At 39.3% G+C, this 21,284-nt stretch overlaps 1 protein-coding gene across 1 annotated transcript; it reads left to right on the top strand.

The window, feature by feature from the left end:
- Positions 1-714: 714 nt before the first annotated feature.
- LOC138847812 (vomeronasal type-2 receptor 116-like) lies at positions 715-20,561 on the top strand. The gene is made up of 7 exons (XM_089315526.1): positions 715-767; positions 3,833-4,160; positions 5,398-5,784; positions 5,893-6,204; positions 15,997-16,224; positions 17,322-17,445; positions 19,648-20,561. The coding sequence occupies exons 1-7, from the start codon at positions 715-717 to the stop codon at positions 20,559-20,561; spliced, it is 2,346 nt and encodes a 781-aa protein (XP_089171652.1).
- The last annotated feature ends 723 nt before the right edge of the window (positions 20,562-21,284 follow it).

The following is a 21,284-nucleotide window of genomic DNA, read 5'->3' as shown; positions in this document are numbered from 1 at the left end:
AACTGATTGTGTGTTTTTTTTTTTTAATTCCAACACTAATTTTTCTACAATTACCAAATCCCAAAAACAGGTGACTGACCTAACAATGCTTGGCCCCTATGCACACAGGTTTACAGAACTATATCCCACAATGCTCCAGGGACAAAATAGAGTCCAAAGCATGTTTTTCCAAAGCTGTTTTTCCCACAATGGAGAGTGGCAGGTGCATAGCCTCAGGTGATGCCATGAGTTCTGGGATGGGGCAGAAGTTTAGCAATGAAAATATATAGAAGTCAGAGCTCATCTGATCTTAGGAACATTAAGGCAAGGCCTCAGCCCTGTGACTCCCTTTGAAATGTCTTCCTTGTGATTCTAGCTGTGTCCCTGTGTGACTCAGTAGACTAGCACACACTGTTTATAGGTTGAGGGCATACAGCAATACTGGGACCAGCTGTGCCTACATAGAGATCTATTCTCCCTGCAGGGGGATGAGACAGAAGATATAATCCAAAAGAATTTTTTCCTAATATCAACAGAGACTTTAACTTTATGTTGGGTTGAGTTGACATGTTCTTTACTGTGATTTTTCTCAACCTACTCCTGAATCCTTTGTACAGTTCACAGGACATACCTCCCTGGAACTGTGATAATTCCATGAGGTCAAGTGTCTACAGAGATGGAGACCTGGTACTGGGTGGGTTTTTCCCCCTTTACTTCCTGGAACCAGAATCAGACATGGTCCGGTTATCTTTTTTATCCAGGCCAAAGGATAAAATGACAGTAAACTGGTAAGTCCAACATTGAGTTATGTGTTAACTGTGGTTCAGACTGCAAGTGAGTGTGTGCTTGTATTGGTTAATCGGCTTAAGAATTCTAAAAAATGTACACAGAAGTTTCAGGAATGCAGATCAATGAAGGCTGGTGTTCCTTCCCTTTCCATTTTACTTTTTTCTCTACTCCTTCATGGGAGGAGAGAGAGATGGATATATTTTGTATTCATCTGATATCCTGAACAGACTCCTAGAATCTTGAAATTAATGAGACAAATGGAACTCCAGCCCATATCCCCATCCCCACCCCTGCCTGCCCCATCCAAAACCCATGGAACAGAGAATGGCCTGAGGACAGTGTTATATCTAAGGCACTCACTCTAGGTGTCATTGCTAACAAATGTGCCTGGTAGAGAAGCTGTTTGTGTCTGAGATCCACCACCTGACATACACACTGCCTCCCATACATCAACACTTGCAATCTACTCAATGGAAGTCTTTTGGGAACCTGCCCCTGAAAATAAATCTTTACTCTTTAATCTATGGTATTCTGTATGGGAACTTTGAGAATCTCTTTTGCTCAGGAGGAGCCCATGCCACAAGCATAGATGCCTGTTGTGGAGACTGCATAGAAATTGATTTGTTATCATCCATTGACTGGCACCTTTCACTGCACAATGTTTCCATGTTTTATCCATTTTGTGGCTTTTATCAACCTGTAGCATACTTTTCTCATACTATTTTTTAAAGATTTATTTATTTATTTGAAAGTCAGAGTTACACAGAGAGAGGAGAGGCAGAGAGAGGTCTTCCATCTATTGGTTCATTCCCCAGTTGGCTACAATGGCCAGAGCTGTGCCAGGAGCCAGCAGCCTCCTTGGAGTCTCCTACATTTGTGCAGAGGCCCAAGCACTTGGGCTATCTACTGCTTTCCCAGGCCATAACAGAGACCTGGATTGGAAGTGGAGCAGCCAGGACCTGAACTGGCAACCATATGGGATGACAGCATTGCAGGCGGCAGCTTTACGGGGTATGCCACACTGCCGGCCCCCTTCTCATAATATCTTAATAGCTAGGTCTACATTTGGTATCAAGATACTTGTGCTTACTTATTATTGATGTAAAATATTGATGTAAATTATTGATGTAACTATTAAGAATACATGTTTTTCTTTATTATCAAAATTCTATTCAGTCTTTTTTATATAACTTATTTCATATGATTTATATCTCACAACTTGGAAAACCTAAACCTTATGAATGTTAGGATATACTGAACAAAATATTGGTTATTCATCAAATAATTTACCAAGCACCTCTCATGTGACAAACTAAACACGCTATGCATGGTTACAGTATGCATCATGAAATTAGTGGATGTCTACATGTGAGACAGACTTATTTTATCTAGAATGATCACACATCCTGGTTTGCTTCCTACAGCCTATTTATGCCAATAATCCTTGTGTATTCATTAATATCATCCTATATTATTGTTAAAAGTGTACCAGTTTGGAAGGTCAATTACATGGTCACTGTAGATACTGGAAGGAGTATGAGAACTGTTTACAGAAAGGAGATAAAGTTCTGACTGTGCCTTCTCTCTGTTGATGACATCAAGCCTTATGTTCTTCATCTGCTAATTAAGGATATTACTACTACAAAACAAAATTCTTATTATGATAAAGTTAAAGGTTTATAAAATGCTTGTTCCCCCACCAGCAAGTGTCCAGCATCTTTGTAGATGAAATGTAATTACTTCATATGTATTTACTAAGAATATATGTTTTTCAATGTTCTGAATATAAACTTTACCATTGGTGTTACCTATAAACTAAATATTTGGCAAAATTGATCAATGAAGCAATCATAGACTTGTTCTGCCTCTAGACATCATATTCTAAAATCAATCTTGCTTTATCATCAAATTTTTAAACATCTTCCAAGTTTAAAAAATATTTCATACACAAGTACTTTTGCACATTTTTATGAAACAAGGCCATATTTCAAAACATGGATCCTGTGTCAAATCACCATTCTAAACTGCTTTAAGTTCCATGTTTTGTGAAATAATAGCATCGAGATCACTAAGTGGAATCTAATTAAAAACATTTCTTATATTTTAAATTTGTTTCAAGGTTATAGGAATCACAGTAATAGTTTGGAGAGATCTCTATTTTATTATCACTGCAGCTTATTGCATACACTTGAAAGATGAGTTAAGAACACTGAAAAAATTTGGGTTTTGAGTGAGATGTCAGTCATGAATACACATATCTAGCACTAATGCTTATGATCTCTATAGGATTTTTATCAACTTTGTACATGGTCCAGAACTTAATACTGGGCAGGCATGTATTTGGGGGAAAAAGAAGCAAACTTCTCAGCTTTCAACTGACAGCAAGAGCTACAAGTAACCAAGCACTGAAAAATAAAGCCCTTCATGAAATAATTAATTGCATTTAAGCAGAATGATTAAAAGCAAGAAACATTTCAATTAATGCTATTAATTTGCCATTCAAATAAGTAAATCTAAGAACTAAACAGACTTCAGTAGCATATAGATAGAGAAATAGATAAAATGGAATTTCGTGCATGAGGAAAAGAGTGAATTAAAATAAACATTGTAAGTATTCTGACAATTTGAAATTCTGAATGAAATGCTCATTTTCAAGACAAACATAACTGAATGAAAATACTTCTGTTGGTATTTGTATATTATAACAGAAAATTACAGAAAGGGCTCATGAAAATCCCTATGGTGAATAGATTAGAGATGCTTCCAAACGCTAAAATGACTGACAAGTCAGAGATGCTTGCCTCTTGGGTTCCATCCCTAAGTAGAAGTGAAATCCCATGTTGGGACACATCAAGGCTTTCCTGAAGGACTAGGGAAGGTGAGTGTGATCATGGACACAGTTTGCTTCAGAGAAATCTGAGGGTCATTCCAAAATCTTCTAGAGCCCTTGGAACCTCACTCACACCTCCTCCATGTGCCAGAGCTGAGGCACCACTGCGTGGAAGCCTGAGTATGACCATTGCTGCCTCAGGGCACGGCTGTGTTGTTGCTCTGAATTCCATAGTCTCACCCTTCTCCCTGATGCTGCCCCTCTCTTTAGGTGGCTGTGGAAGAACTACCAATACGTGCTGGCCTTCCACTTTGCTATCCAGGAGATCAATAAGGACCCCCAGCTCCTCCCCAACCTGACCCTTGGTTTCCAACTCTACAATTCTGTTACCAGTGGTCACTTCACCCTGAGGAGCACTCTGCACTGGCTGACTGGAAACATTCATTTCATCCCTAACTACACCTGCCAGACACAAGGCAAGACGGTTGCCATAATTGCTGGAACCATGTCAGCATTTTCAGCTGAAATTGGAACAATGTTGGAGCTGTACAAAACCCCACAGGTAAATATGTTGTGAATTCTGGTGAGGAATTCTGCCATCTCCCACCAGACATGTCCAATTTGAAGCAAAGGTCACGTGGAACACAACTGCACATATAGCACCACAATTTGAAACAGATTCTGGGGAATTCCTTAGATTGTGAGAGAGATCACTGTCTAGGCCCAATGTATCCATCCCCACCTGCTGAGAAAGTTGACTGCTGACTATTGACAGGAAATACCCACAGCGCAGAGATATCCTAGGATGACTCAATGTTAGACATGGGTATATCAAGACCTGGGCCCAGACTTTCCATTTGGAACCCACTGAGGTCCATGACAGTCCCAAAGATCATCAAGGAGTGTTTGGGGCTGAGTTACACTTAGATGAGATTTTACCCTCTCCTATACCTAATCCTGACTTCCTCACATTCAGCAGATTCCTTCACAGGACTCCCAGTTCACTTCCATGTGCAACTAAGATATTTAGATCTTAGTGTTTGACAGAATAAAAAACAAATACAGGCAGACAGTGTGCACCCATTCACAGTATAATCACAAAATAGCCACCATAGTGCTGGTGCTCACTGGCCATGGTGAAAGTACTCAATCCAAATCTTACAAGTAGGTGTTAGGAAACCAATCACGTAACCAATCAAGCTGCTTCCCAGGGCCTGTATTCACATTTCCAGGATTCTGAATGGAGACCCACTACAAAGAGGTAGCAATCTGCACACATTACCATCAAGCTCAGACTGCAATAGCTGTGGTCTGAAAAGCAATTTTATGTATACTCAGAGATGATAGGTGAATAAATTTTTCAAGACAATTTAGGATATGCTGTGAAAACAAATGAAATTCAAAGTATCAGGAGATCAACCCACACAAAATATTTGTCCCCGAGGAAACACACAACACCAGTTGCAGTGGGAGCTGTTCTCCACATGTCTCATGAGGTGAGAGGTGGGAAAGACCAATGTCCTGGTGATTCTGAATCCAAAATACATGCCTTCTTCTTCCTAAATATACATGAAGAACGTGGGTATCTTACACATTATCTTTCATGCTATGCATGAAGATGTACATTTCTTCTGCTAAAAGCAACAGGCATTGAAGCACAGTTACTCTGATCCCAAGTGATAGAATTTTCTTATGCCTACACATGATATTTCTTCATAGGACTTTTTTAAAATCACTTCCCAAGACAGAAAACTCAAAACCCACAAAAGTCAAATCACAGCGGTTTTCTTTCCATTCAGATCACATATGGCCCTTTTGATCCCATGCTAAGTGAGAGAGACAAGTTTCCATCGCTCTATCAGATGGCCACAAGTGACAGCTCTCTGGCCCGTGGAATGCTCTCCTTGTTACTACATTTTGGCTGGATTTGGGTGGTGATCTTTGTATCTAATGATATTAAAGGAGAGAAGTTCCTTTGGGATATTCAAACTGAGATGGTAAAGGAAGGTGTCTGCTGGGCCAATATAATAAAGCTCCCAGACACTAAGTCAAGATATGAAAAAACTGAAATGTCCTTCCTAGCAAGGCTTCGAATTTCATCAGCAAATGTGCATATTCTATATGGTGATGTGAGGAGTCTCTATACCATGGAATTTCTAAGCAAATACTATTTAACCCTGGGGAAGGTGTGGATCATGGCTGCAAAGTGGGAGATTGTTGTGCATGAGACAGACCACATGCTGCACTCTTTTCATGGAGGCTTCTCATTTTCACACCACAAGGGGGAAATCCCTGGCCTCAACCACTTTGTCAAGACAGTGGACCCTTCCCACTACCCAGAAGATTTCTTCCTCAGTCAACTATGGCTTCATGCTTTTCACTGCTTACCTCCTGGGCCACTTTGTGGAACAATTGGAGTCTGCCCACCAAATGCTTCCTTTGAGTTTTTCCCAGGACACATTGACATGCTGACCATATCTGACTCCAGCTATTTCATCTACAATGCTGTGTATGCAGTGGCCCATGCCCTCCATAAGATGCTTTCAGAGCAAATAGAAAAGGGATCTCCAGGAGATGCAACTCAACCAAGGATTTTTCCATGGCAGGTAAACATCTCCCAGAACAGGACATTTATTGAACATCTGTTTGCATCCTCAGGTATTTTTATTGCAGTACCACATGACCATGTTTTCATGTTGAGATTGCCATGATCAGGTATAATGGAGAGTGGGTTCTTTCACAACAGACTGGGCATAGATACATCTGTAATTGTTATCTGTGTGTGGAGAATTTGTTATCTGCTATGGAACATTTTAAATATATTTTCTGCTATGCAACATGTTAAAAATAATTTTAAAATGGTCTATATGTTAAGAAATGCACATAAGTCTACAGATAAAAGAGTTTTTTATCATCTGATCATACTACAACCAACACCCATATTAATAACATAGCATTACTAGTACTGCAAGAGTCCTCAGTAGCAACCACTTAATTTTTTTTAATGTGTGAAAGAGGAACATATTGTCAATAATATGATTTGATTTATTTTTTTATTTTTTTTTTACAGGTAGAGTGGACAGTTAGAGAGAGAGAGAGACAGAGAGAAAGGTCTTCCTTTGCCATTGGTGCACCCTCCAATGGCTGCCATGGGTGGTGCACAACACTGATCCGAAGGCAGGAGGCAGGTGCTTATCCTGGTCTCCAATGGGGTGCAGGGCCCAAGCACTTGGGCCATCCTCCACTGCACTCCCGGGCCACAGCAGAGAGCTGGCCTGGAAGGGGGGCAACCGGGACAGAATCTGGTGCCCTGACTGGGACTAGAACCCTGTGTGCTGGCGCCGCTAGGTGCAGGATTAGCCTATTGAGCCATGGCGCCGGCCTATGATTTGATTTAGCAAAGCACTGCTTATAATTACATAGGAAATTATCTAAAGTCCACACAATTTTATACTCATATATTAACTAACACAAATGAGAGGAAACATAATATTTTTGTACCTCTGGCTTATGTAATTTACTGTGATGACCTCCAGTTTTAAATGTCAAGATTTCATTCTTAATTATGGCTGTGTAGTATTCATATATGTGAGATGATATAATATGATATTTTATATATATATAAGTATCTCACCAATTCCTTCTCCCAGCCATCAGTTGATGGACCTCTAGATGATTCTACATCTTATGTGTTGTGCATTGAGCTTCTATAAAGTTGGGAGTGTAGGAGACTCTTTCTTGTGCTGATTTCAATTCATTTGGATACATTCCCAGGTCTGAGACAACTAGGCCATGTTGTAGAACCAATATTGGTTTTCTGAGGAGTTCCTCTATTGTCTTCCATTATGTTTGTACTGGCTTATAATCCTTCCCATCAACATTGTATTGGGGTACCTTTTTTTCCTGATCCTCAGCAGAATTTGCTATTTTTCAAATTTTGGATAATATTCATTCAAAGTGGGGTGAAGTGAAATCCCACGTTAGTTCTTATTGGTGCTTCCTGATGGTTAGTGATCATGAACCTCTTTTCATGTTTCTCTTGGGCATTTGTATTTCATCCTGTGAAAAAATCCCTGTTCATATCCTTAGTTCATTTCTTAACTAGATTGTTGGTTATGTTGTTGTTAAGTTTCTTGAATTCCTTATACATCTGGAGATTAATACTTTATTGGAACCATGTTTTGCAAATATTTTTTCCCATTTTGTAAGTAGTGTCTTCGCTTAGATGAGTGTGTCTTTTGCTGATGAGAAGTTACTTAGCTTAATGTATATTCTTGCCTTTATTGCCTTTACTTCTTGGATTTTATCCAAGAAATTCTTGCCAGGGAAATGACTTGTAGTGTTTCCCCAATGTTTGCCTCTTGTAATTTGATGGTTTCAGGTTTTAGGTTTAGATCCTTGATAAATTATGAGTTGATATTTGTATAGGGTATGAGGTAGCAGTCTGATTTAAAATCTCTGCATGTGGAAATCCAAATGTCTGCATTTGTTGATGAGACTTAATCTAGGGAGTGAGTTTAGCTCCATGTAACATTTTCAATACAGATTCTATAATGACATATCATAGAATAATGTTTCTCAGAGTATAGTGCAATGTTTAGAATATCCTAACACAGCTCATTACAAAGACTGGGAAGAAAAAATGATCAAAAGTACTCTTTTTGTTGGAATGTATGTAAGGTTAGGAAATGTGGACTCTGGACATATCCCACAACAACTATATACCCTATAATAATATCCCCTACAGGTGTGCTGTAGTCCACGCCCTCTGTGAGACATTACTGGGGCAAATAGCAGTGGGGTGCACATTTTATCATAAAATGACTCTGAAACAGGAAAATATCCTGATCAAATTATTTGAGTAAATCAAATAAATTGAATGTCTCACAGAAGATAAATATATATTCTATATTATACATATATGTAAATTAAATTGACTTCAGCATGTTTACTTCACTATGTAATTTCTGGGATTACATCCAATATTAATTAACATCCTATTTGTGATTTGATAGACTCACATTTTAAAAGTAAATGTACTGGCCGAGAAGGCTTACAAATATAAGATTAGAGAATATTTATGAAGTTCTTGGTTCAAATTAGTGAAGACATAATGATAGTCCTTTAAAGAATTGGCTGTCCCACAACAGGTGTCAGGAGACTCTGAAAGTCAAGAGTTAATACACACTGTTCAGATACTAACTGCCATCAGGGTATTGTTTTTTTATATAGTAAATAAAAATTTACAAAGTACAACTTTTGCATTGTTGTAGCTTTTTCCCCCATAACCTCTCTCCCACCCATAACCGCCCTATCTCCCACTCCCTCTCCCATCCCACTCTTCATCAAGATTCATTTTCAATTATCTTTATATACAGGTGATCAACTTAGTATATACTAAGTAAAGATTTCAAAAAGACTGCACCCACCCAACCGCACAAGATATAGAGTACTGTTTGACTAGTTGTTTTACTGTTAATTCTTACAGTACAACACTTTAAGGACAGAAATCCTACATGGAGAGCAGGTGCACAGTGACTCCCATTGTTGAGTTAACAATTGACACTCTTATCTATAAGTCAGTAATCACCCGAGGCTCTTGCCATGAGCTGTCAAGGCTTTGGAAGCCTCCTGAGTTCACCAACTCTGATCTTATTTAGTCAAGGCCATATCACAGTGAGGCTCCATTCCTCCCTTCAGAGAAAGGTGCCTCCTTCTTTGATGGCACATTCTTTCTGCTGCGATCTCATTCACCGAGATGTTTCATTCAGGTCATTTTTGCCACAGTGCCTTGGCTTTCCATGCCTGTGAGACTCTCATGGGCCTTTTAGCCAGATCCGAATGCCCCAAGGGTTGATTCTGAGTCTGGAGTGCTGTTCAGGGCATTTGCCATTCTATGAGGCTGCTGTGCATCCTGCTTCCCCCATAGGATCATTGTCTCCCTTTTAATTCTATCCTTCATTATTTACAGACACTGGTCTTATTTGTGAAATCTCTTTGACAATTATGTACTTAAAATGATCACTTTAACAAGTGAGATGGAATGGGTACATGCCACCTTGATGGGATTGAATTGGAATCCCCTGGCATATTTCTAACTCTACCATTGGAGGTAAGTTGGGTGTGCATGTGCCAAACTGTATATCTCCTCAATCTCTTACTCCCACTCTTATATTTAACAGAGATCACTTTTCTGTTAATTTTAAATGCCTAAGAATAATTGTGTATTAACTAAGGAGTTCAACCAATGGTATTAAGCAGAACAAAAAATACTAAAAGGAATAAAATAGTAAGTTCTTCCTCAACAGTCAAGACAAGGGCTTATCTGGTCATTGTTTCTCATAGTGTCCATTTCACTTCAACAAGTTTCCCCTTTGGTGCTCAGTTAGTTGTCATCAATAAGTGAGAACATACGATATTTGTCCCTTTGGGACTGGCTTAATTCACTCAGCATGATGATTTCCAGATACCTTCATTTTGTTGCAAATGTCCAGATTTCATTTATTAAACAGCTGTACAGTATTCTGTAGAGTACATATCCCATAATTTCTTTATCCAGTCATCTGTTGATGGGCATTTAGGTTGATTCCATGTCTTAGCTATTGTGAATTGAGCTGCAATAAACATTGAAGTGCACACAGCTCTTTTTTTCCAGTTTAATTTCCTTTGGGTAAATTCCAAGGAGTGCGATGGCTGGGTCATGTGGTAAGGCTATATTCTGGTTACTGAGGACTCTCCAAACTGTCTTCCATAGTGGCTTTATCAGTTTGCCTTCTCACCAACAGTGGATTAGTGTCCCTTTTTCCCCACATCCTCGCCAGCATCTGTTGTTAGTTGATTTCTGTATGTGAGCCATTCTAACTGGGGTGAGGTGAAACCTCATTGTGGTTTTGATTTGCATTTCCCTGATGGCTAGAGATCCTGAGCATTTTTTCATGAGTCTGTTGGCCATTTGGATTTCCTCTTTTGAAAAATGTCTGTTAAGGTCCTTGGCCCATCTTTATATTGGGTTGGTTGTTGTGGAGTTTCTTGATCATTTTATAGAGTCTAGTTGTTAATTCTTTACCAGTCATATAGTTTGCAAATAATTTCTCCCATTGTGTTGGTTGCCTCTTCACTTTCCTGACTATTTCTTTTGCTGTAAAGAAACTTCTCAATTTGAGGTAATCCCATTTGACTATTTTAGCTTTGACTACCTGTGCCTCTGGTGTTTTCTCAAGAATTCTTTGCCTGTTCCAATGTCTTGAAGGGTTTCCCCTATGCTCTCAATTAATTTCATGGTGTTATGGCATATATCTAGATCTTTGATCCATGGTGAGTGGATTTTTGTATATGGTGTATGATGATAGGGGTCTTGTTTCATACTTCAACATGTTGACATCCAGTTTTCACTGCACCATTTGTTGAAGAGGCTGTCCCTGTTCCAGGGGGTTGGTTTTAGCTCCTTTGTTGAATATGAGTTGGTTATAGATGTTTGGATTGATTTCCAGTGTTTCCATTGATCTGTCCATCTGTTTTTGAACCAGTACCAGGCTGTTTTGATAATAACTGCCCTGTAGTATGTCTTGAATTCTGGAATTGTGAATACTCCGGATTTGTTTTTATTGTAAAGGATTGCTTTAGCTATTCACGGTCTCCTGCTTCTCCATATGAATTTCAGCATCATTTTTTCTGGGTCTGTAAAGAATGACTTTGGTATTTTGATTGGTATTGCATTGAACCTGTAAATTGCTTTTGGGATAATGGACATTTTGATGATATTGATTCTTCCAATCCATGAACATGGCAGATTTTTCCATTTTTTTGTTTCTTCTTCTATTTCTTTCTTTAGTGTTTTGTAATTTTCCTCATAGAGGTCTTTGATATCCTTGGTTAAATTTATCCCAACGTACTTCAATATTTTGTGGCTATTGTGATTGGGATTTATCTTAGAAGTTCTTGCTCGGCCACAGCATTGTCAGTGTATACAAAGCCTGTTGATTTCTGAGCATTAACTTTGTATCCTGCTACATTACCAAACTCTTCTATGAGATTCAATATTCTCTTACAAAAATTTTTGGGATCCCCTATACATAGGATCATGTCATCTGCTAACGGGGATAGTTTGACTTCCTCTTTTCCCATTTGTATTCCTTTAATTTCTTTTTCTTGCCTAATGTCTCTGGCTAAAGCTTCTAGGACTATATTGAATAGCAATAGTGAGAGTGGGCATCCCTGTCTGATGTCAGTTTCAATGGAAATGCCTCTAACTGTTCCCCATTCAATATGATGCTGGCCACGAGTTTATCATAAATTGCCTTAGTTGTGTTGAGGAATGTTCCTTCTAACCCCAATTTGCTTAAAGTTTCATCATGAAAAGGTATTGTATTTTGTCAAATGCTTTATCTGCTGCTATTGAGATAATCATATGATTTCAGTTTCTCAACTTGTTAATGTGATTGATTCTCGAACACTGAACCATCCCTGCATACCAGGGATAAATCCCACTTGGTTCATGTGAATGATCTTTCTGATGTGTAGTTAGATTCGGTTTGCCAGGATTTTGTTTAGTATTTTTGCATCTATGTTCATCAGGGAGATAGGTCTATAGTTTTCTTTCTCTGCTGTGTCTTTCCAGGGCTTAGGGATTAAGGAAATATTGGTGGCCAGCGTCATGGCTTACTAGGCTAATCTTCTACCTGCAGCACTGGAACCCCAGGTTCTAGTCCCGGTTGGGGTGCCGGTTCTGCCTGGTTGCTACTCTTCCAGTCCAGCTCTCTGCTGTGGATTGAAAAAGCAGTGGAGGATGGCCAAGTGCTTGGGCCCTGCACCCACACAGGAGACCAGGAGGAAGCACCAGGCTCCTATCTTCAGATCCGTGCAGCACGCCGGCTGCAGTGGCCATCTGGGGGGTGAACCAACGGAAGGAAGACCTTTCTCTCTGTCTCTCTCTCCCACTGTCTAACTCCCCTGTCAAAAAGAAAAGATGATATTGGCTTCATAGAAAGAATTTGGGAGGATTCCCCCCTTTCAATTGTTTTGAATAACTTGAGAAAAACTGGGGTTAGTTGTTCTTCAAAAGTCTGGTAGAATTCAGTGGTGAAGCCATCCAGTCCTGGGCTCTTCTTTTTTGGTAGTGTGTTTATTGCTGATTCAATTTCTTTCATGGTTATGGGTCTGTTTATGTTTTGTATATCTTCATGGCTCAGTTTAGGAAGGTTGTAAGGGTCCAGGAATCTATCCATTTCTTCCAGGTTCCTCAATTTGTTAGCTTACATCTCTTTGTAATGGTTTCTGATGATTCTTTTTATTTCTGTTGTGTCTGTTGTTACATTTCAATTACCATCATTACTTTTATGGATTTGGGTCTTCTCTCTCCTTTTGTCAGTTCATTGGGCCAATGGTGTGTCTATTTTGTTTATTTTTTCAAAGAACCAGCTCCTGGTTTTGTTGATCTTTTGTATTTTTTTTGTTTGTTTGTTTCAATTCTGTTTATTTCTTCTCTAATCTATAGTAGTTCTTTTCTTCTGCCTGGTTTGGGTTGGATTTGCTGCTGTTTCTCTATATCCTTGAGGTGCATTGAGAGGTCATTTATTTGGTTCCTTTCCAGTTTCTTGATGTAGGCACCAATTGCTATAAGCTTTCCTCCTAGCACTGCTTTTACTGTATCCCACAAGTTTTGATAGGTTGTGCTGTCATTTTCATTTGTTTCTAGAAATCCTTTGATTTCTCTTGATTTCTTCTATGACCCACTGTTCATTCAGAATCATGTTGTTCATTCTCCATGTATTTGCATATGGTGTAGAGATTCTTGGGTTGTTGATTTTGAGTTTCACTGTGCTATGGTCTGAGAAGTTGCATGGTATAGTTTCAATTTTTTTGAATTTGTTGAGGCTCCCTTTATGGCCTAGAATATGGTCAATCCTAGAGAACGTTCCATGTACTGGGGAGAAATACGTGAACTCTGTGGCTGTGGGGTGAAAGGTTCTAAAGATATCTATTAGGTCTATTTGGTCTATAGCATCAATTAACTCTGTTGTTTCCTTGTTGAATTTCTGTCTGGTTGATCTGTCCATTGGTGAGAGTGGCATGCTGAATGCCCCTGTAACCATTGTATTTGAATCTATATCTCCCTTTAAGTTCTTTAGTAATTCTTTCAAGTAGTCAGGTGCCCTGTAATTAGGTGCATATACATTTATAATAGTAATGTCTTCATGTTGGATTGATCCTTTAATCATTATATAATGCCCTTCTTTCTCTCTTTTAATAGTTTTTGTGTTAAAGTCTATTTTGTCTGATATTAGGATGGCCACCCCAGCTCTTTTTTGATTTCTGTTAGCTTGAAATATCTTTTTCCACCCTTTCATTTTCAGTCTGCATGCATCTTTGCTGATAAGGTGTGTTTCCTGAAGGCAGCATATAGATAGATTCTCTTTTTTAATTCAATCCGCTAGTCTGTCTCTCTTGGTTGTCGAGTTGAGGCCATTTATATTCACTGTGACTATTATTAAATACTGTCTTTTTCCAGTCATGGTTCCTTAAACAAGCTGTTTATGTATTTTGAGATTTGTTTGTAGTTTAGTTGGCTCATTTTCTACATTCACCTTTTTTTGTAATGAAGTTCTTGTTTCTGTATTTCTGTGTGCAGCACGTCTTTGAGCCAGTGTTGTAGGGTTGGATGTGAGGATACAAATTCCTTCAGTTTCTGTTTGTCGTGGAAAATCTTTATTTTCCCTACATTCATATATGATAGCTTTTCAAGGTATATTATTCTAGGTTGTCATTGTTTGTCTTTTAAAACTTGGAATATATCATGCCATTATCTCCTTGCCTGTAGTGTTTGCGATAAATCTGGGGTGAGTCTGATTAAATTATCCTTGAATGTGATTCATCGTTTCTCTCTGGCACAATTTAGGATTTCTTCTTTGTGTTTCACTGAGCTGAGTGTTGCCACAATGTGTTGCAGTGAATTTCTCTTCTGGTCTAATTTGTTGGGGCTCCTGAGTATTTGTTGAATTTGGTTGTTTCTATTAATTTGCCTCTGTTGGAAGTTTTCTGATATTATTTCATTGAAAATGTTATACAAATAGAATTACACATAAACTGTATACACATGTTTATCAGTTTGGAATTGCCAGCAACAGCCAGGGATGTCAGGTTCCAGAAACTTTATTATGAAAAATTATGCTTGGATTTCTAATTTATTTAACAGAATTCATCTGATATTTTATTCAATATTGTTAAACTCTAAAAAAAATTATTTGAAAATCAAAGTTACTGTAAGAGAGTGAGAGACAGAAAGAGAAAAGGAGACAGATCTTGCATCTGCTGATTCACTCCACAATGGCTGCAAGGACCAGGACTGGGAACACTCTAAGCCAGGATGCAGGAGCTTCAACTGGGTCTCTCATGTGAGTGTAGGAGCCCAGGCAGTTGGACCATCATCTAATGATTTTCCATGTACATTGGCAGAGACCTGAACCAGCAGTAGAACAACAGTAATTTAACCAGCACTCACAGGGATGCTGGGCACTGTGGACAGCAGCTTCACCTGCTGCACCACAAGGCCAGCCCAAATTTGCTAAAGTAAAAAAAATATTGATATGAACATAATAGATTTCATGTATTTCATAGATACATTTCTAAGAAGATATCCATTCTTCCTTCCCTCCCTCTCTCATTCTCCCCTCCTTCCTTTCTTTTTAATTTTTGCAAAAATAGCATTTCAATTTGCTTTATAATCACAGGTGTAATGCCACAGTAATCATAATGATTCATAAATGAAAAGTAGAAAGACCATGTTCCACAGGAACTTACACAAGATGATAAGCAAAAATGAAATCCAAGATATCAGTTTCATTTTGATACATGGTGGGGTTTTTCTTCGCATCTATAGTAACTACTACACATCACAGAAAACAAATTGTATTTTCTGATTGGAACTGGTTTATTTCAGTAAGCATAAGCATAAAGGTCTCCAGTTGCATCCATTTTTTGTCAAAGAGAGGATTTCATTCTATTTGGTAGGGGGTATATTTTGAAAAGTGCACATGTTTGCACTCACCTATGGAACCATCACAATAATCAAGATATCACATATATAAAGCCATGTTGTTTACATTTGGAAAACTAAGATGAGCTTTCCTAAACCTCTAACAATCTTTCATGGTCAGCCACCCTGTGGGACACATCCTGTGATTTCTCTGGATTCAAATGGTCCCCATCATTTTAATGGGTGTTGGGGGGTAGAATTCCCTGCATTTGAACAATGATATGATGATCATTCAGACAAAAGTCAGCCTCCACCAAATAGAAAACCTGAGGATACACAGGAGGCAAAAGAAGGATTTCTCAGTCATATGCAGCTCCCACCTCTCATCTGAATGTTCTCCCTCTTTCCAATTGTGCCTCCCCTCCAGCTTCATCCACTCCTGAAGAAAATCCAATTTACCAACAGTGCTGGGGAGGATGTTTCCTTCCATGAAACAAGACACCATATGGCACATTATGATATCCACAACATTGTGAATTTTCCTGCTGGATTTCGGTTGCTGATTAAAATCGGGGAGTTCTCCTCTGAGAGTGCACATGACCAAGGCTTGGTCCTCAATGAAGAGATGATAGAATGGCCTATAGCATTCAAGAAGGTGTGGATCCATGGAAATATTCGATACATACAGAGGGTCTGAGAGGAGATTAAGTGCAAGATTTTAAATAAGCATTCAATTCTCAATTATCATCTTGGCTTCAAAAGATATGGTGTCCCTTACACATATATGAGTCAATGTGTATTAGAAGTTTATGTTTGTATTAGTTATTGCTGTTTTTACTTTGGAAATAATTATGCATTCAGATGTTGAGTGACTAAAATGAGCAATGTTAATGAATAGAGATAGATATCAGTATATAGACATAAAATTACAAAATACATGTGTACAGAAATTCTAAATTTTTTCAATTTTTTATTTATATAAGGTGAAAAATTTTCACTTCATGTATATATATAGATATATAGATTTAGAAGAACAGTGATATCTTAAATATGGTGAGAGTCATATATTTTAATGCAGCATGAACACAAGTAAATTATAAGTTGATCTATCCATCGCCTATTTGTAGCAAGCATTCTCATTTTCATTGTCATTGTGGTTGCCAATAAGTGCAGTTTCTTTTCTGCATAGCATCTCACAGCTGTGGTCAAATGTTTTATCATCATTCTACTGTTGAAATCCCCCAGGGAATTTTGTGGGTGATTTGTGTAACTATCATGCTTTATGCCCAAAATGCATTCTTAGTTTCTTGAAATTGATACTCTTCCTGAATCTAGAAGTCCAGAAGAGGATTAGATACACAATCCATATCTTTATAACATTTGCTCATCATTTCTCTGTGGCCTTGTCTTTTTCTGAATACTCAGTCTCAAATATACACATTACAGAATAATGATATGAATGTTAAAGATTTCAGAGGAAGAAATGTAGTAGAAAGAAACAAAGGCCTAGAAGAATAGATATGGTGATGAACAAAATTACAGCAATCAGGTACCCTCATAATGTTTGGTAGACAATTGACAAACCTGGAATGAGCATCATAGAAACTACAAATTGGATGTATGAAAAAATCAACAAGACAGAGAATGGGGAAGACAGTGATGACCTTCAGAGTGATGGGGCAAATAGAGACATCTTATCACAGTGCCTAATGATGTGCAAAACAATGACCATCGCTTCTCTTTCCCCATCAGACTCCTCAGTCTTTATGTGGCCAGAGGTGTGGTCCAGGATTCAGGAAATTGCCACAGGAAGGAAGAGCTGTCTGCTGCTATATTTGTGTTATTTGTCCAGAGAGAGACATTTCCAATCATACAGGTAGAAAACGTGTAACTCACTATGAAAACTCCACCATCTTAACTATTTCTAGATAAAAAGGAAACCAAGAATCTTTATAATGGGATAAGAGTGCCCCATTGTTCTCTATGCACACTTTCACTCACTCTTTCCATACACTTGTTGTATGCTCACTCTCGCCATCTCAGTAGTCTGGTGGTGCTCATCCTCTCTAGCTCAACACTGACACTGATTCTCTCTGATATCCTTCTTTTCCATCCAGTGCTAGATGAGGCTGTCTCAATCTGAGATCTTCTAGTAGGCCTACTAATGTCTGAACAAAAAATATCAGATGAGCATTTGTTAAGGCTCTCTAAGGATTTCTAGAAATCTTGAAATCAAAACTTTTCCATACACACCTGAGAAACAGGGAGCTACTTCACAGGAATTGTGATGGGAATACTGTATTACTTTCTGTGCTGGGTCTTTTACATAGTGCGTGCTGTGTAGTACACATAATGAATGCCTCCCTTTGTCCTTTTGTTTTCTATACTAGAATAAGAGAAAATAAGTGTGAAATATACAGACAAAACATCCTAATAACTATGCAACTACATAACACCTCCAGTCCTCCAGTCCATGAAGCTTGTATGATTACCAACTTAAAACCTGAGAAGCACTTTACTACAAGTGTGGACCAACTAATATCATTTCCTTTCTTTTAAAAAATATTTTTTTAATTTCAAAGAGTTACAGAGGAGAGAGAGAGAGAGAGAGAGAGAGAGAGAGAGAGAGAGAGAGATTCCATCTACTTATTCAAGCCCCAGACATGCACAATTGACCAGGTTTGGCAAGGCAGATGCCAGCAGCCAGGTTCATTTGGGTCTCCCACATGGGTTCAGGGGACCCAAGTACTTGGGCCATCTTCTGCGGCTTTTTCCAGGCCATTAGCAGGGAGCTGGATTGGAAATGGATTACTGGAACACAAAACAATGTCCATAAGGGATGCTGGCATTGCAGCTGGTGGCTTTACATATCATGCCACAACACTGAATCTACTTTTGTTTCTTAAATTGACATATGATTGAGAAAGAGACATGGTCACCAACTGGCCTGTTCTTAATGACTTCCTTCATGCTGCTGCTGCAGAAGTGTATTACTTCAACAGAGACAATGTGGTGTCCATGTGGTGTTCACATGACTAAAATGATGAACAAGCCATGCTTTCAGTGAAAAGGAGTGGAAAGTTCTCTTTCAATACTGTGATGAAAATATCACTTACTCCCATACAACCATTAAAAAACTAGTAGTGGTGGCGCCGCGGCTCACTAGGCTAATCCTCCGCCTCGTGGCGCCGGCACACTGGGTTCTAGTCCCGGGTGGGGGCGCCGGATTCTGTCCCGGTTGCCCCTCTTCCAGGCCAGCTCTCTGCTGTGGCCAGGGAGTGCAGTGGAGGATGGCCTGAGTCCTTGGGCCCTGCACCCCATGGGAGACCAGGATAAGTACCTGGCTCCTGCCATCGGATCAGCGCAGTGTGCCGGCCACAGTGCGCTGGCCGCAGCAGCCATTGGAGGGTGAACCAACGGCAAAGGAAGACCTTAATCTCTGTCTCTCTCTCTCACTGTCCACTCTGCCTGTCAAAAAATTAAAAAAAAATAAAAAAACTTTAAAAAAAACTAGTAGCAATAATTCTTTTCTATGCAATCACAGCATATCAACATTTATATGGAAAGAGTGATGAGTCCATGCAGTAAATTAGAGTATTGACTGATGTATGGAAGTCCTAGGAGTGATAGATATTTTAAATAGGTCATCTACATTTGAGTATTAAAAAAAAAAAACCTTAAACCTGGTGACTGCAGACAAATATTTTAACCCATGTGAACAAAAGCTTCTCCAGAGAAAAACACTAGGGACAGTAGAGAAGAGGGTTTGGAAGAATCTATGCCCATATGAAATACAGGAAATACATCACTTTGAGAAAATAAAACACTGAAAGAAATATCTCTGAGTGACAAAATGAGTCCCCAGAGCCCCATGTGCTAAGGAGCTTGTTTCAGTGAGCTTCCTACACCTAGAGACGAGCATTCTCTCTGGGTCAGGAGTACAGAAATATACTTTAGTGTGTCCTGGTACACATTAGAGCAGGCTGGACTCACCATGACATTGCAAAGGGGACCATTTTCCTTAACAGGGAAAAAGGAGCAAATTGTGAAGTGGAGACAGTCTTCCTTTTCTCCGCAGATGCAGAGCAGTGCATCCCATGTGCAGATCACGAGTACCCAAACATGGAGAGAAACCGCTGCCTCCCCAAGCTGGTGACATTCTTAGCCTTTGAGGATGCCCTGGGGACGGCTCTGGCCTCCGTGGCTCTGTCCTTCTCTGTCCTCACAGCTGCAGTCCTCTGGGTCTTTGTGAAGCACCGAGACACTCCCATGGTCAAGGCCAATAACAGGACCCTCAGCTACATCCTGCTCATCACCCTCCTCCTGTGCTTCCTCTGCTCCTTACTCTTCCTTGGCCATCCAAACACAGCCACCTGCCTTCTCCAGCAAATAGCATTTGGCCTTGTGTTCACAGTGGCTGTTTCCACCGTGCTGGCCAAGACCATCACTGTGATTCTTGCTTTCAAAGTTACAAAACCTGGAAGAACTATCAGGCGATTGCTGGTATCAGGAGCTTCTAACTTCATCATTCCCATCTGCTCCTTGATCCAAGTGGCTCTCTGTGTCATCTGGTTGGGAATTTCTCCTCCATTTATTGAGTTAGATGCACATTCTGAGCCTGACCACATCATCCTGGTGTGCAATAAGGGTTCAGTCACTGCCTTCTACTGTGTCCTGGGCTACCTGGGCTCCTTGGCCCTGGCAAGCTTCACTGTGGCTTTCCTAGCCAGGAATCTGCCTGACACATTCAATGAAGCCAAGTTCCTGACCTTCAGCATGCTGGTGTTCTGCAGTGTCTGGGTGACCTTCCTTCCTGTCTACCACAGCACCAAGGGGAAGGTCATGGTGGCTGTGGAGATCTTCTCCATCTTGGCCTCCAGTGCAGGGCTCCTGGGCTGCATCTTCCTCCCCAAGTGCTACATTATTCTCATAAAACCTGATAAAAATTCTTTGAAAGCTTTAAAGAACCAACGCAGTTCTAGGGGATCCTGAAATTTTTCTCATGCATTTCTTCACATTTTCAACTTTGTAATCAAAAGGAAGTTGCATTCCAACACTGTAAAATAAGCAAAACTAAAAACCGTTGTTGTTTAGGCAATGAGTCCAGCAATTAAGATCACCTTGTTCCATGATTGTACAGTTTCCATATATGCATGGATATGTCCTCAGTTTGTCCTTTTCCACTGATCAAACCAATTCTGAGCCAATGCCACACTCTTACTTACTGTGGTGTAATAAAAAGTTTTGATATGTAGAAGGGTGTGTACCTTTGTTCATTTTCAGAATTGTACTATCTGTTTTTGGACTTCTATACTAACTTTAGTTTCAGTTTGTCGAGTTCCACTAAAAATCTTTTTTGGTATTTTGCTGAGTTAAATTTATAGGTTCAATCTGGGGAGCTATGACATCTTTATAAAATTCTGTCATCCAATATATTAATATTATGTTGCTTTTTAAATATCCTTCAAAAACATTTCCTAATTTGGTGATAAAACTCTTGTATGTCTTTGTCAGCTTTTTTCCTATGTACAACTTCTGTTTCTAGTATCAAGTCAGATCTTTTTTCTATTAAATTTTTAAGTTTCTTGCTGCTTCTGCTATAGATTCTGCAATAAAGTGGATTTATTTACCAAAAAAATCACCTTGTTCCACATGACAGTATTTGGGTTTGTAATTTGGTTCTGACCCCTGACCCCAGATTCCCAGGAAATAAAC

The sequence above is a fragment of the Oryctolagus cuniculus genome, chromosome 16, assembly GCF_051225735.1.
Source record: "Oryctolagus cuniculus isolate XC-2025 breed Fujian yellow rabbit chromosome 16, ASM5122573v1, whole genome shotgun sequence".
Lineage (NCBI taxonomy): Eukaryota > Metazoa > Chordata > Mammalia > Lagomorpha > Leporidae > Oryctolagus > Oryctolagus cuniculus.
The sequence above is the reverse complement of the archived record's forward strand: the minus strand, read 5'-3'. Positions and strand labels throughout refer to the sequence as shown.